This window comes from Nyctereutes procyonoides, unplaced genomic scaffold, assembly GCF_905146905.1.
Source record: "Nyctereutes procyonoides isolate TBG_1078 unplaced genomic scaffold, NYPRO_anot_genome, whole genome shotgun sequence".
Classification (NCBI taxonomy): domain Eukaryota; kingdom Metazoa; phylum Chordata; class Mammalia; order Carnivora; family Canidae; genus Nyctereutes; species Nyctereutes procyonoides.
The window spans coordinates 44,512,419-44,528,993 of NW_026575020.1; the positions used below are offsets into that span (position 1 = coordinate 44,512,419).

At 38.6% G+C, this 16,575-nt stretch overlaps 1 protein-coding gene across 12 annotated transcripts in view; it reads right to left on the reverse strand.

Annotated features, from left to right (window-relative positions):
* Window positions 1-15,790, reverse strand: part of CDC27 (cell division cycle 27) — a 69,742-nt gene extending 53,952 nt beyond the window's left edge. For 4 of the 12 annotated variants that reach the window (XM_055329163.1, XM_055329146.1, XM_055329086.1 and 1 more), the window contains exon 1: window positions 15,582-15,789. Coding sequence is in view for 9 of the 12 variants with exons in the window: in XM_055329146.1 (XP_055185121.1) it covers window positions 15,582-15,608 (27 nt within the window). In the remaining 3 variants the exon portion in view is untranslated. Of the gene's footprint in view, window positions 1-15,581 lie in introns of all 12 variants that reach the window. The other 8 variants (XM_055329154.1, XM_055329128.1, XM_055329113.1 and 5 more) reach the window with 3 other exon arrangements.
* Between the last annotated feature and the right edge of the window lie 785 nt (window positions 15,791-16,575).

Genomic DNA, 16,575 nt, shown 5'->3' on the forward strand with positions numbered 1-16,575 from the left:
CTCATCAGTCACAAAACCTCTTTCTGAAACCACCATCCTGAATTTTGTTAATCTTTAGGTTTTCCTCACAATTTTTATTGATTTATATGTTCATCTTTAAGCAATGCAACATTTAGTTTTCCCGGTTTTTGAATTTTAAATAAATATAATCATATTTAGATATTCTGCTATGATTTGGTTTTGTAACCCAATACTGTATTTTATTTTATTTTATTTTTTAAATATTTATTTATTTATTTATGATAGACAGAGAGAGAGAGAGAGGCAAAGACACAGGAGGAAGGAGAAGTAGGCTCCATGCCGGGAGCCCGATGTGGGACTCGATCCCGGTACTCCAGGATCATGCCCTGGGCCAAAGGCAGGCGCTAAACCGCTGAGTCACCCAGGGATCCCCCCAATATTGTATTTTAAAAACTCATTCTCAATCTGTGCAGTTGGAGTTCATTCATTTTGATTGCTGAATAAATATATTTCCATTGTATAAATACACTAAAATGTATTTTATCTATTTAAAGCATGTGAACATTTGGGTTATTTCTGGTTGTATCTTTCCCCTCTCCCTCGCTACCCAGTTATAATAGTGCTGCAAAGAACATTCTTGTATTTGTCTCTTGGGGTTATCTGTTTAAGATCTCTCCAAATTAGGATATATATGTAAGAATGAAATTATGGGGTTGTTGAGTTCATGTTCATACACATGTACATCTTTACTAGGTTATGCAAATAATTTTCAAATTGTTGGTTAATTTATACTCCTACCAAAAATGTACGAGTTCCCATTATTCCATATCCTTATCTACATTACATACTGTCAAAAATTTAAGTGTACTTATTTTTTTATTTTTAGTAATCTCTATACCCAATGTAGGGCTGGAACTCAGACCCTGGGATCAAGAGTTGCATGCTCTACTGACTGAGCCAATCAGGTGCCCCCAAATTTTTAATAGTCTGATAGATGTAAAATGCTTATCTAGTGCCTTTAATTAGCACTTCTCTGAGTATTAAAATGAGGCTGTGTTCATTTGTAATTTATTTCATGTTTATTGGTCTTCTGGCAAATGCCTGCTTATGTGTCCTACATTTTTCTGTTAGGTGATTTATCTTTTCTTACTATTTCACCCAGCATTTTTAGCAGCACTAAACCAGACAGGTTTCTTTTAAGTTTCAGTGTGTCATGTAACACTAATTTTTAGTCTATAATATACATTATGTATATGTATATTGTGTTTACATATATTTACATTTCGCCTAGCATTTTTAGGAGCACTAAACCACGGGAGTTTCTTCTAACTTCTCCAGGTTTAACTTTAGTCTATCGCAAGATATAAAAGTCACCAATTAATTTAAAATTTTTCATAAACTTGCATATTAAGATATCTTACAACTGATCGTGATACAACAGTATTTATTTCTAGCATAAATACCAGCTCATAATTCATTGAATAATTTAGTAGAGTTACAATAAAACCAGTAAGATGGGATTACCTAATGAAGACCACTAGCTAGCACCATAACAGTAAAGCTAGACTACATTATAACAAGTAATTCATATGCCATGGATATAGTAAAAGCTCAAATATTTGAATGAAAAAGCAAATGTTTAGTAACATTTCTATGAGTATTATTAATTATAATTTTTTATATTAAAAGTCCTAGTAGTAGTTGATGACTTAACTTAGCCCACAGGTGTATTTTTCTATTTCCTCAAGAAAAAAATTGATAATGAATTTCATTTGGGATCTCTAGAGCCTCTTGTTTAAGCTTTTTGTCTATACAGTCTAAATTTTTTAAGGTCTCAGAGATGTTCTAATCTGACCATTTCTAGCCAGACACAAGGGAAAGGAAGAGGGCAGGAATTTAAACTTAATTTTGAATGAACTATACTAATCCAGACAACTATACTAATCCAGACAGCATTTTTTTCCCTCTAATGTTAGTGTTCTTAATCTGGTCCTTTCCTACTACTTTAAGAATTGTCTAAAACTGCTATTCAAAGTATGATCCTTGGAGCAGCAACACTAGTATTTTCTGGTAGTTTTCTGGGAGTATGGAATCTCAGACCCCACCCCAGACCTACTAAGTCAGAATCAGCATTTTAACAAGATCCCCAGGTGATTTATATGCATACTAAAGTTTGAAAAGGACTGATCTAAAAAACTTACTCTGATTAAAAACAACTACTCAACAGCCTCCCCAAAGCCAAAGAGGTTGTCTCATCTAATGTCCATTTCAAGATGTTATGAATACAATAATTTCTAATCCTTCAGGCCATATACCTTAGCTTTAAAAGAAAGGCTTGAATTATTCAAATTCCAAAGTCTCTTGTTTGTTACATCTTTATGATCTTCCTTGGCCCTAAGCCATTTCTTATACTTAATAAAATATCCTACATATTAATAGAAATGAATCACAAATACTATCTCCTTTCACAATCCACCCAAGTTAGTTGGGCTCTAAAGAAAATTTCCTTTGGTCTAAAATGTACATTTTGCTCTCCTCCACTATTTTCAGAAGTAGCTGGCATAACCTATAGGATGATTCCAACAGCATACATAAAAATATGACTTACCTGCTTTTAAATAAGGCAAATCCTAGAATTTTCAGATACTTATAAACTTCATAATAAAGATAATTTGGTATCCCAAAGCCTGATTGTTCCCAACACCCCTACTCCTAATTTCCAGAAGATAAAGGGGTTCATACAATTGTAATTTTACCATACTTCTCTGCTAGTTGCCATATATGCTTATTTCTGGAATACTTCCATATGATTTAATCCCACAATGCCCCTCAATAGAAAGGAATACTGAAATATACTATGCTAAAAAAAAAACACCTCACCAGTCATTGGAAGGTCTTCTATTACTTGGGAAGTAAAATAGATGGGAAGACAAAAAAGAGAAGGCCATAAATACCAATAGGACTGACCTTCTAAGATGGACTGTTAGATCACTATAGGATTTTTCCCCAATTAGAACTGCTTAAATAAGAAAGGTACCAAAGACAAGCTGTGCTGAAACAGCGAGAATCCCCAATAAACTGTTCCATTTTGCTGCTAATAATTCTTCCACATACCATTAACTGAGGATGAGGCTCCTACTCCTCACCACTTCTTGACTTTTTTTTTTAAGATTCATTTATTTATTTGAGAGAGCACGAGTGGGAGGGGCAGAGGGAGAGGGAGAGAGAATCTCAAGTGGACTGTGCTGAACACAGAGCCTGACATGGAGGTGAATTTCATGACCTGAGATCATGACTTGAGCCAAAACCAAGAGCTGGACACTTAACCAATTGTGCCACTGAGGCACTCCTCCTTGACTTTATTTCCAATAACATTTGCCTGTGGTGGATATCAACAATGTCCTCAGCTATTTAGAGTACAAAGGCATATTATTACTGTGTGAGGAAATTGTTTTACCGATTGCAGCATGACTGACCATGAATGAAAACCAGTGTGTGGGGGCGGTGTTATCTTTTTTTTTTTTAAAGATTTTATTTATTTATTCATGAGAGAGAGAGAGAGAGAGAGAGAGAGGCAGAGACACAGGCAGAGGGAGAAGCAGGCTCCATGCAGGGAGCCCGACGTGGGACTCGATCTCGGGTCTCCAGGATCAGGTCCTGGGCTGAAGGCGGCACTAAACCACTGAGCCACCCGGGCTGCCCGGTGGTATCTTTTTTAACTTTTCTGAACTGAAGAGTTCTAGTAATCATTCATTCAATAAATATTTACTGAGTGTCTACTATGTGCCAGCCCTTTCTAGACTATAGTAATTAACAAATAGCTTCTGTTCTCATGAAGTACCTTTCAATGTTACTCCTGTCTAGATCAGAAGTATCAAGTATCATTGCTTGACATTGCTCTACCTCAAATCCACTACATCACAATCCCTGGAAGCTGGGGCTGAGTTTAGATATCTTTATTTTTAAACCTTTTCACTGGTAAGCATTCAGAGCTCAGAATCATTCTTTTACTCTTCTAGATAAGTAGTTTTCCTTCCTTTTACAGCATACTCTTTTGCAAAAACTTGTAGAAGCTCTGGACCTCTTTTCCAGAAAAAAAAAAAAAAAACAAAAAAACAAAACAAAAAAACAAAAAACCAACGTGTGTGTGTGTGTGTGTGTAAAAATCTGGGGAGGTGGGTAGGGGACAGAGTAACTGGGTGATGGGCATTAAGGAGCACACATGATATGATGAGCACTGGGTGTTATACTTAAGTTAGCAAATTGAATTTAAATAAAAAAGAAAAAGAAAAATCTGTGTATACAGTGTTAGGGATTCACGAATATCCTGGTTCATTAAGTATCACTGGTCTAGCTGATGGGAGACAGGATTAAAGCTTGATACATAACAGGTTTCAATAAATATTTATAGAATTGAATTTAGATACTTGAAGGAAAGGAGAAGAGACAAGTTCCTGACCTAGAAAGGTACTTTCTCTTTTGCACATAGGAGACTACAGTACTAGGGCCTAGCGGAACACTGCTGCTGCCAGGATAAGGAGAGGTGCCCCTTGTTTGAAACTCAAAAACATTTTTTACCACATAAGGTTAGCGGTGCTGGATTAAGAACATGAAATAATGAATGTATTGGTAAATCAATTTGGGTACATTATGGATTTAAATGGTTCAAAAGAGCTGGTTAGTGTCTAACAGTCACTTACAAAACTGCACCTAAAGAACAGTAGAGGGCGCCTCCTTCGGCTCAGGTCGTGATTCCAGGTCTGGGATGGAGCCCCACATCAGGCTCCCTGCTCAGCCGGGAGTTGGCTTCACCCTTGCCTGCTGCTCTCCATGTTTGTGCTCTCGCGCTCTCTCTCTCTCTCTCTCTCTCTCAGATAAATAAAATCTTAAAAAACAAACCAAAAAAAAAAAAAAAAAGAATGGTATCTAGAATCTATCCTCCCTTTTCTAGTCCCATTCCATAATAATCTCTTTAAACTCATAGAGTCAGGGAGCCTGGGTTGCTCAGTTGGTCCAGCCTCTTGTCGGCACCTTGCTCAGCAGGGGGTCTGCATCTCCCTCTGCCACTTCCCCTGCTTGTGCTATCTCGTTCTCTCAAATAAATAATTAAAAAAAAACAACTCCCAAAATAAATAAACTCTTAGCTTCCTGCTCTTCCTACCTATTAGCTGTAAGGTAATCTACCCTATCCCAGAATTACATTCCTTAAACATAAATGTCATCACTGCTAAACAGAAGATGACAGTTGAAAGACGTGGGTTCAAATCCATGTTCCATGACTTACTAGTTCTGTGTCTTGGGCAAGTAACAATGTCTCAAGTCCTACTCTCTTCATTTAAAACATAAGAGTCCAGTAAAGTACATAATGGTTCTTACCACATACCTAATAATTACTCAATAAATTTTAGCTGTGCCATCATCATCATTATAATCATCACGTCTTCCTCCCTGATCAAAACCTTCTAATGATTCCTCTTGGATAGCTCCACAGAGTTTAGAAAATATCTACACAATAAAGCACAAACTCCTTAGTAAACTATTCAAATCCCATCTCCACTTTTCAGCTATTTTCACAACTCACCAAAGCTGCCCATAGTCTAGAACCAGTCCCTAAACATTCACTGTATTTTCATACTGCAGAGACTTTGCCTATTTGGGTTATACTTTGTCTTTAACTTCTATCTCCTGAAATTTTAGTTATCCTTTCTTCAAAATTCACCTTACATGTTCCTCTGTCTTTCCATGAACCCTTTACTGATCTATCCCTTGCAATACTAATTACTCTGTCCTTTGAGGTCCTAGACAATTTTGTTTATACTTTTAAAAAATATCATGCTGTGAAGGTCTGGGTGGCTCAGGTAAGCATCCAACTCTTGATTTTGGCTCAGGTCATGATCTCAATGTCATGAGATCGAGTCCTACACTAAGCATGGAGCCTGCTTAAGATTCTTTCTCCCTCTCCTTGACACCCCTGCCCCTGGCTTATGAGCACATGTCCTCTCTCTTTCAAAAAAAAAAAAAAAAAAAGAAAAAGAAATATCAGGCTGTTCATTAGATTTGGTTATATTACTAAGTTGCAACTTCTTGAGGAAAAAAAGCTAGATTCTATTTTTCTCTATAATTCCCTGGTTATACTACTTAACTAGTTATTTCTCTAGTTTTCCTAGATAACTGCCTTTAAATATAGTGCATGCTCCATAAATGTTTGTAGAATGAGTATTTGTTTTGGAGCCCTGAATCCATTTTCCACTTACTGAAATAGAAATTTTTAGAAACCCAATCTGGAGATAAAACAAGGTAATGGGACACCTGGGTGGCTCAGTAGTTGAGCATCTGCCTTTGGCTGGGGGCATGATCCTGGGGTCTCTGAAGGGAACCTGCTTCTCCCTCTGCCTATGTCTCTTCCTCTCTCTCTGTGTCTCTCATGAAAAAACAAAAACAAAAAAACACATAAGGTAAGACATTCTTAATATAATCAACTTTTACTAATATGAATAAAAGGTAACATTAATGTTGACAATATAAAATAGTACAAAATAACATCTAGCTGTTTCTTCCTTGACAGAAATAAGCTAAACATTAAAAAGCAAAGAAGCAAGAATCTGGTAAGGAGATACCAGTTAGTCTGACAAAGGGGTTGAAACAGATTAGGTTTCAGGGCAACAAAATTTCTTAATTATGTGACCTATTAATACCTGGAAGATATTGAGATTTTTCTGGTTAATAGCAACCTAGATCATGTTGCATACTTCCAAGTATACCATCAGATCATTTGCTTATCATCTTTCTCAATATGCCTACCACTTCTGGAGCATATTCTTTATCTATTCGGTAAACATTTAATGAACATCTATTTTGTTTGCTATATGATCCTGATGACAGTAAAAACATAAAAAACAAAACCCTGATAAAAAACACGGGGTTCCTGGGTGGTTCAGTCCATTTAGCGTCCGACTCTTGATTTCATCTCAGGTCATGATCTCAGGGTCATGAGATGGAGCCCCCGTATCAGGCCAGGTGCTCAGCTGGGAGTCTGCTTGAGATTCTCTCCCTCTCCCTCTGCCACTCACCCCACCCCACACTTGCTTGCTCACTTGCATACTCTCCCTCATAATCTTTAAAAATGAACGTGAGAGAATCAAGGTTTTCAGGGGAGCTGTACAAGGCCAATATATTGGATTTTCAAATTATGAACAAGCCAGGTATTATGCCATAGGCATCTATTTGGTCACTGTCATTGTGGCCACTGTGCTTTTAAGTTTATTTATTTAAGCAATCTCTACACCCAACATGGGTTTCAAACTCTCAGCCCTGAGATCAAGAGTCACATGCTCTACTGACTGAGCCAGCCAGGTACCCCTTTGCTTTTGTTTTTTTATCAAACAATTGGAAAGATGAACTTTAGAACAAAAATACATGGTGCTGGCAAGGAGTAAATGTAACTAGGTTGTAAATATACTACAGAATCTCTGCTATCTGGCCTATATCTCCTCTGTACTATGACACAGAAAAGACATAGATAAAAGGTAACGTGATAAACTGAATGTTTTCCTTAGAGAACTTCAACATTTGCACTGAGAATAACGTGAAAGTCATTCAGAAAACAAAAGACTAATGGATATTCAAATTTAATTTGACTCAACAATTTCTTGAATGTTTAATATAATCTCCAACTCCAACTCACAGCAAATGGACCCTAAACCTCATCCTAACCTTCTGACACTAATCCGATGACCAAGAGCTTCAGTTTTAATCATCAGTAAAATAAGATAAAAACACTACCTTTGAGATAAACCCAGCAAAATAGTTGGCTGAATTCTAAACCCCTGTAAGAACGTTATCATATGTCCCTCTGCTGTTCTACCAGACATACATGACCTAGGGTTCTGGAACCACCCATAGAAGTATCTTTCAAAAGAATATTCATTTAAATTAGGTATCTATAATAATGGAAGGAAGAAAATAAACATTTACTTTCTAAGGCAGACCATTTTTTCCCCTGGATTAATTTGTGCTTATTCGTCATCACTGAATTATTTTCCACATTATGATCCATTCTCTCCTTCTGAGCTTTCCACAAATTGGATCTGATTATATTATTCCTTTGCTTGAGATCTTTCACTGTCTTCTCATTGTCCTTAACAATAAAAATCCAAAACACCAAACCGGGGGGATGGTATATAGTCCATGCTTATCTCTCCAATTCATTTTGTATCATATTCTCTTATGCTCTCTGTGTCAGCACAATGACCTTCTTTCAACTCCTCAAACCTGCTATGTTACCTTTCTGCCACAGGTCCTTTAAACATACACATAGTCACTTTACCTGGCACATTCCTCTCTTCCTCCAAATTATGCAAATTTGATTCATTCTTTGGACTTTTTTTTCAGGGAACACTTTTTTTCGGGACATCTGATGAGGTCAGGTATCCTTATTATACACTCCAAAAGCATCAAGTACCTTTCCTTTGTAATACTTCTCACTGATGTAATTTTACTTTTATTCAGGAGACTATTTGAATAATGTCTTCCTCACTATAATATAAACTCCAGAAAGGTAGGAACTACATCTGGTTTTGTTCATTTATTAGATTCCCAGAGTCTATTATGTACTTTTATAGCCAGTGCTTAACCAATGTAAACTGAATGAATAAAAATTGATCTTTGATTTCTGCCAGTTCTCCTACTCTTAGCATCTTAGGTTAGTCTTAAGTTTCTCTTTATTCTCATGCAATTCACCCTTGAACAACATGGGTTTGAACTACACAGGTTCACTTATATGTGGATCTTTTTCAATAAATACAGTACACTACCATAAAGGCATCTTCTCTTATGATTTTCTTAATAACGTTTTACTTCAGCTTACTTTATTATAAGAATGCAGTATATAATACATAATGTGTTAATCAACTGTTATTGGCAAAGCTTCTGGGCAAGAGCAGACTATTAGAGTTAACTTTTTGAGGAGGCAAAAGTTATACTCAGATTTTCAACTACACGAGGGTCAGTGCCTCTAACTCCTGCATTGGTCAACTCAAAGTCCAACAGTTAAGGATCTCTGCAAATCTCTATTGAAAGAACTGTGTAATATATAGAATTATTCTTTTGTAATGCAAATAACTACCACCTAATTACTCCTTTCTAAAATAATGGGGATTTCCTAAGAACCTACTTGTTTAATTTTGTTGTAAATGAAAGAATATAGTGAGTAGAAAGAATATACCCAGGATTTAATTTTGTAGGCATGTGTGCTAATTTGTGGGCCAGCACTTCCAAGAGTGTGATTTGGAGGGAATTATTTAACTTTTCTTGGCCTTAATTTTTTCATCTAGAGCTCTATTTCTTGGACTTGCATGGATTAAATGACATGATACATAGATAGTGCTCCTAGCAAATAGTAGACACTTAAAATCATCTTTTCCTGTCTCCCAATATAAACAAATTCAAAAAATCTAGTTTCCATTACTGTAACATCTCCCAGCATATCTGCCACACTTGTTTATTTTGTTAACATATAAGCTAAAAGCCCAAATGATTCACGAGCTAACTACTATTGATTACCAGAAAAACTTGACATATATACAATTGCCATAAAATCCTAGAACTTTTGGAATGTTTTCCCTTTTTAAAATTAAAGAAATGAAGGAGAAAAAGTATCATGATAAAAGGTTCTAGTCATTTCTGATATAAAAATCAAGCTTCGCTCAGAAGAATATCATTCCTTTATTACCAACTCTTAAGAGGGTCAGAAAGCGATAGTAAAGGCAGTCAACTCAAACTCTACCTATAGCGTCCACCACTACTCTGCTCAGGCACCTCTAGGTTCCTCAGTGATAGTGTCTCTTTGGGAGGAAGGGAAATGGACTATTTTCTAAGGCACTACAGATTGGTAGCTTATGAAGAGCAGGGCTAAGATCAGCCTCTTGGCTAGTTATCTACTTTGCTCAACTCCTGCCCCTAAAAGCATATCATTCAGTGCACCACCTCAGGAGTTCTACAAATTAAAGCCAGATGGATAAAATGCTACTAAAAGTTATGAAGACAAACAGCAACATTGCCCCAATTCTCAAAAAAAGAAAAAAAAGTTTAAAAGAGAATTCCTATTGATTAAATGAATGGGTTAGCCCTAGGTTGCAATAATTTAGAAGATGACAACATAAAATGAAATAGGGGCACGTGGGTGGCTCAGCTGTTTAAGCATCTGCCTTTGGCTCAGGTTTTATGATCCTGGGGTCCTGGGATCTGGCTCTATGTCAGGCTCCCTGCTCAGCCAGTAGTCTGCTTCTCCGTCTTCTTCTGCTCCTCCCCTGCTTGTGCTCTCTCTCTCTCTCAAGTAAATAAAAATCTTTAAAACAACAACAAAATGAAATGGCAAAGTTCCTTCTTCGCTCTTCTTAAACATGTAGTATTATTTAAAATGTAAACAAACCTCTGTAAATTGTACAACTAATTCACACTTAAATGTGACCATAAAAATTATTTTGTTTTATTCTTGTTTTTGTCAAAAGAAAATAGCTGCCCTTTCTTTGGACCATAAGAGAAACGGGTAATAAAAGCTTCAGACAATATAAGAAGGTATAAGGAAAAAAATATCACTGTGGAATTTTCCTGTTATACATTACAATCTAATTTCTCGAATTCTAATTTAGTTTAGGTCTCCATTCGTGGCTCTCTGTCTGGGTGATTTTGCCCCCCAAAGGATATTTAGCAATGTCTGTGAGGGACTGTTTTTGGTAGTCACAAATGGAGGCACTAGTCGGTAGAGGCCAGGGATGTTGCACAACACTCTACAATACATAGGATAGAGTTCCCCCAACAAAAAATTAGCTTGTCCTAAATATCAACAGTGCCAAGAATAAGAAACCCTGGTATACATTACCATGTAACTAGGTTATTTTACTCATCTGTATGTCTCCCTAACTCTTATCTTGTCCCTCCTTCCCAATAGCACCAGATTAATTTTTCCAAAGCAGTGCTTTCATTACATATTCTTCTGTTCAAAACTTCGAATGGCTATTTATTACTAATACCTTAAACCACTCAACCTGGATATTAAGTCCCACATAATCTGATTCTACCTGACTAGCAAAACGTTATCTCTTCTTACTCTCAATTCCCATTCTAACCAAGGCTATGATATTTTATCATTTTTTATTGTTGCTGTTCCTAAACACCATTCTCAAATTTGGGCTTTTGCTCATACTATTCCATACCAAAAGCATTCTTTCTCTTCTTTACCACTTCAAACCCTTCCCATCTTCTAAAACTTTCCATCAAGAAACACTTCCCATTTTTCTAGTCTACAAGGATCTACTTCCTAAATTTCTGTATTAGTATCTGTACAACCAAATACATACTGACTTGTAACATTATCCAATTGTTCCTATTAAACATTCTTATCTTCCCAACAAGATTAGACCCCTCAAAAGATCAGAGATTATGTCTCTACATTTTACTGGTTGATTCACAAATATCTCTAACTCATTTTGTTGAAAACAGATTGTCCTTCAGATTTGTCCTCCTCTCAAAAGATTCTTCATTTATTGAACGGCACCACCAAAATGAAATCCAGGCAGCTGTTCTTGATCCCCACCCTCTCCCATTCAATCAATTTCCATCTCCTAGGTTCTACCTCCAAAACATCTCGTGAATATCAACCTCTTTCCTACTCTACTACTACCACTTCAGTCCAGGTTACTTTCCTCTTAAGACTAAACTCTTTTTACTCATGCCTCCTTTCTCTCATTGCATTTCACATATAGTAGCCAAGAGATCTAACATCTACTTCAGATCAAGTCAGTCCTCTTCTGAAAATCCTTTAGTGACTCCCCAAACACTGAGAATGAAAACTGAACTTCTTATAATGGCCTCCCATTAATATGCAACTCCAGCCACACTGGCCACCTTTCAATTATTTCAATGCCAAGTTCTGCTATGTCTTAGGGACTTTGCACATGCTGTTTTCTTGTAATGTTCTCAAAATTACTGTTTCCTTCTCAACCTTCAGATCTCAGCTTCAATATTATTTGCTCAAAAAGGACTTATCCCGATACCATTTTTAGAGAAGATTTTAGAATGTCTTTTATATTCTTCTGTGGTTGGTACATAGTAAGTGCGTAACATTCTTCCCAATTTGATTTTTTCATTGAGACTGCTTCTTAACTTTTTGCTGTTTTACAGTACCTCTTTTGGCAGTTCGATTGCAAGCATGACACCTAGGCTCAGGTCAAGTCCCTCCTAATAGGTCTCTCTCCTAACAACCTATTTTTAGTGCCCTTATCATAGTTTGTAATTATTAATTTGTGACTATTGTCTAGTGCTTTCTCTCTTTATAGACCATAAACATAAAAAGGGCTATATCAGGACACTAGCCCGTAAAGGACTTAAATGATTATCTATTTGCAATGACCTTCTCCTTCACCCTCATTCCCCAAAGTTCATTCTCTCAGTTCAGGTACTACATAGCACTGTCTTCAAGACATTATGTTGTACCTAAATAGAAGATAATCTCCTGTTTTCCAAAAGAAATTTTTTTTTCCAAAAGAAAATTTCATAAACAAATGTGTTCAGCTAACCAGTTTTTTGAATGAAGATCAAATTGTCAAATGCCTATTGATTTATCAATTTAGTTACACGTACATATTTTAAAAGCCACAAAATATATTCAGACATTTCACTCTTTTTCTATTTTCATTGAATAGAACAATTTTACTGAAACTGTTCACATCTATCTTTGATATCAACAAAGCCATTTTTTTGGTCATCTAACACAATTTTCCTAAATATAACACTTCAAGTCTAAGTTATTTGAAATATGGTACCCTTTGAATCCATGTTAGAATGCTGTCACTGTAGGGGTACCTAGGTCGCATAGTCATCAGGTGTCCAATGCTTGGTTTCAGGTCAGGTTGTGATCTGAGTCATGTCTCAGGGTCATGGAATCAAGCCCCACCTCACCCCCATAGCCCCATGTCCGGCTGCAAGCTGTGTGTGGAACCTGCTTGGGATTTTCTCTCCCTCTCCCTCTGCTCTCCCCATCTCTCAAATAAATAAATAAATCTAAAAAAAAAAAAAAAAAAAAAGATGCTGTCCCTGTATATCTTATTCCGAATCAAAAGTATTCCTTCATTATCTAAATGATCTCTAAACTAGTATTATGTGTATAGTACCCACTCATTATACTGATTAAGGCAATTTTTACAAGCCTTGTTTACTACTTCATCTGACACTTCTGTGAAGTTTTACCCCTAGGAATAATTGATAAATCCATTAATGTCTTTTTTTTTAAATCAATTTCATCAGGTGAATTTTATAAATATCCAAATTAATACTAATTGAAGTCATTTAGGCTAGTGTCTTCCCCAAACAATTATATTAAAAATAATTGACAGAATTTCTGCCTCCTAATAGAAGAGATGTGTGTCAAGACTCCTATATAAAGTAATGCTTTTCTATGAGAGACAATTTGGAGGAGCTAATATTTAAGCTTAGGTGGTTTATGAGATTGGCTATTCCACAGTAAAACTTTAAAGAAAAAAAACTGCAGAAAACAGTTGCTTATCTTTCCTCTCAACTTTTTCCTATGCCTAGTAATATCATGATGCCTTCAAGAATTTTCCAACTTACTCTTCCTTTACAAGTACAATTACTTAGCAGAGTTTTAAAAAACCACATAAACAGTATCTGTCCTATTTTTATTTTCTCCCTAATTCTTCCCATTTTCAGCCCTATCCCCAATCCATCGATCTTTATCATCGTAGCTAAAATGGCTTTTTTCTCCCACTGCTCCAGATCCTTTCTTGAGTGGATTCTTTTACTATAAATTACAACCAAAATTCTCACGTAGTCATATTGTAGTCATAGTCCCCAAATCTAATGGACAAAGGTAGTGGGGGGTGAGGGTGGGGGACGACAAAATTGACTTTCAAGCCCTTGAAAATCCTGAAGTGCCTTACCACTAAGAGTACTTTAAGGAAAAAAGAGTAAACCTGATGGGTACATCCAGGAATAGGCTACATATTTCTTTTCTTCTCCATGTTTTTATACAAGTTGAAATTGTTATTAAATAGTGGTTATAGGCTAACAATGAAACTAGTTTATCATTTGAGAAGACTTCTGGGTCCAGAGAAGGCAAATGTATCATTAGTTAAGACAAAATTACAAGAATATGAAACAGAAATTAAACAACTTGAGTGATCTGCTTATCCATTTAAGAAGGTACAGATAACTTCTAATCCCACATTAGGCCTCAAAAAAATAATCTTAAAAGAGACTTCACCAGTAAGATGAATTTCGATGGCAAGAAATAGCTCTGGAAGCATTGATACAACTTACAAACATAAATTTCCTGAGAGAGAATCCCACATTATATTAGTTCAAATACCAAGAGCGACTATATGTGAAGAGCTGTATGTAAAGAAGAAGCCAACTGGGAGAAATTTCTATTTCATCCTGTGAAAGAAAAATTAAGGAAATACGGAAGTGGTAATCTATTTATAATATTTATCATTTGACATCACAGGCCTATTAAGGGTAATATGAAGTGATTTCTAAAATCGACTTGCCTTGTAACTTCAAAATAAAGAAAGCCCATAACTCAATGACAGCAGTTGGTAGAGGTCAACTCTTCTATTCAAGCCAAAGATCCTATGGTGAATGGAAAGTCTCCCAGACCTGGTCCATCAGGAAGGGACAAAAGATTCAGTTTCTTGAGGTGGCGGGGGGGGGGGGGGGGGGGGATGACTTGGCACTGCATCACACTTCAAATCCAATAGGGTTTCTCCCATGCCAACAGAGCACTGTGCGTCAAAGCATACCCTGGTGTCGTAAGCACAGTGAAATGGATGTAAAAACCCTGATCTGTCTTTCATTTTCCAAACGCCTTATCAACATGCACAACAAAACATTCCTGATTCCATCACAGGTCATGGGGGAAACCCCCAGATTGGCCGTTGCCACCCCTTCCCCCCCGAGAGGTGCTTGCCCCTCAGCACTGGGCCTTGGAGTTCTCTTCCCAGATCATTGTCCAAGGGGGGTGTAGGGGGGGTGGAATCCACTGAGCAAGAAACGCACAACGTGGGCTAGGACGTCTGTTGCCAAAACAGAAATCAGGATTAAAAATACCGATCCTATCGTCCCTCCACCCTCTCCCAGAGCACAAAAACAAAACCAAACAGCCCCACCGCCAACTTGCCCCACCATTACGAAGGTGGCATAACCTCTGATCAGATGTGCTTCCCAATCATCCTTTGGGCGAGGGAGCACCTGGGGCGAGTCTCCGCCGCCCCCCGCTCCTCCCACCCCCCTCCTCGTCTCTCACTCGGGTCGGGGCCAGGCCCCTGCACTGACAGGAGGGGCTGGCCGGACGACGGCCCGGCGGGGGAAGGAGACATTATCGCCGAACCGCGCTCACACCGCGGGTGGAAGCAACACAGGACCTGAGCTAACACGGCTCGGACTGCGGCCGAGGCCTCGGAGCCGACGAGCAGGCAGGCAGGACCCGGCAGCAGGGGAGGCGGGAGGAGCAGCCGGGCCTAGGCCGCACCAGGCCGCGGAGTGGCCATACGCGGCTTCCCGGCCGAGGCTGCGAGCCAAGCCTCAGCGAGCGACGTTATCATTACCTGGACGGGTTCCTGCAGCACCGTCATCCTTGAGGCTCAGGCCCACTTTCTGCAGTGCCTCAGGCCCCCCCCGTAGCGGCTCCGGCCCGGCCAGCCCCGGCTCATTTAAACTCACCAGCGACCGTTACCGGGGGATGGGGGAGGCCGAGCGCTTGCCGAGTACCTCCGAGCGGGACACGGAAATACCCGAAGTGGAGAGATCCGCGCGGGAGCCAGACGGAAAAGCCCGAAGGAGGCCGGAAATGCCCGAGGCCGATCGGCGGAGGAGGGGGCCGTTGCCGGAAATTACCGAGAATGCCCGGATATTACCGACTCCGATCCAGAGCGCAGTTTTCTCCTCTCGGCCACGCCTTCACTCACGCACGCCACGCCCAGTCGGCCCCCCTAGGTTGGGCCACGCCCAATCGGCGACCCTGGGCGTGGCTTGCTGAAGCGGGCCGGGTGCGTTACGTGGCCCGACTACCGTCTCCGCTCGCTGCTCCCGCTCTCCGGATCGATTGGTGTGCGGTAGATTAAGCAGGAGGGTAAAGCACGAGAGTTTGCGGCTGACTTTAATCAAGAAGTGTTTTTTTGAGTTTAGTTCGTTCCTCATTCCAGAAGTACCTATATAGCACGGCCCAAAGAGAAATAGGAAATTTGGAAGGATTGCCGCCCGTCAAAGACTTGGTTTGGACCAGGGCTGTCCACGCTGAAGACGTCACTACGATGTTACGTGATGCCCGTGAGGAGTGACGTCAAAATTAAGAGGAGAGGGAACTAAATTGGGATTAAGATGAGGAAAGTTTCATGGAAGGGAAAAGAGAGACTTAAACTGGATTCTGAAGGATGGGTAGAATTGGAAGAAAAGACTGGTAAGGGAAGGGACGCAGAAGTGAGATCAGTCCGGTTAGAGTTAAGGCATTAGCTGGAAATAATTACTTAGGTGACCAGATGATGGAAAATCTCAGAAGGCTGGCAGAATTCTTTTTTTCCTGATAAGGAAAAATTTCCTGAT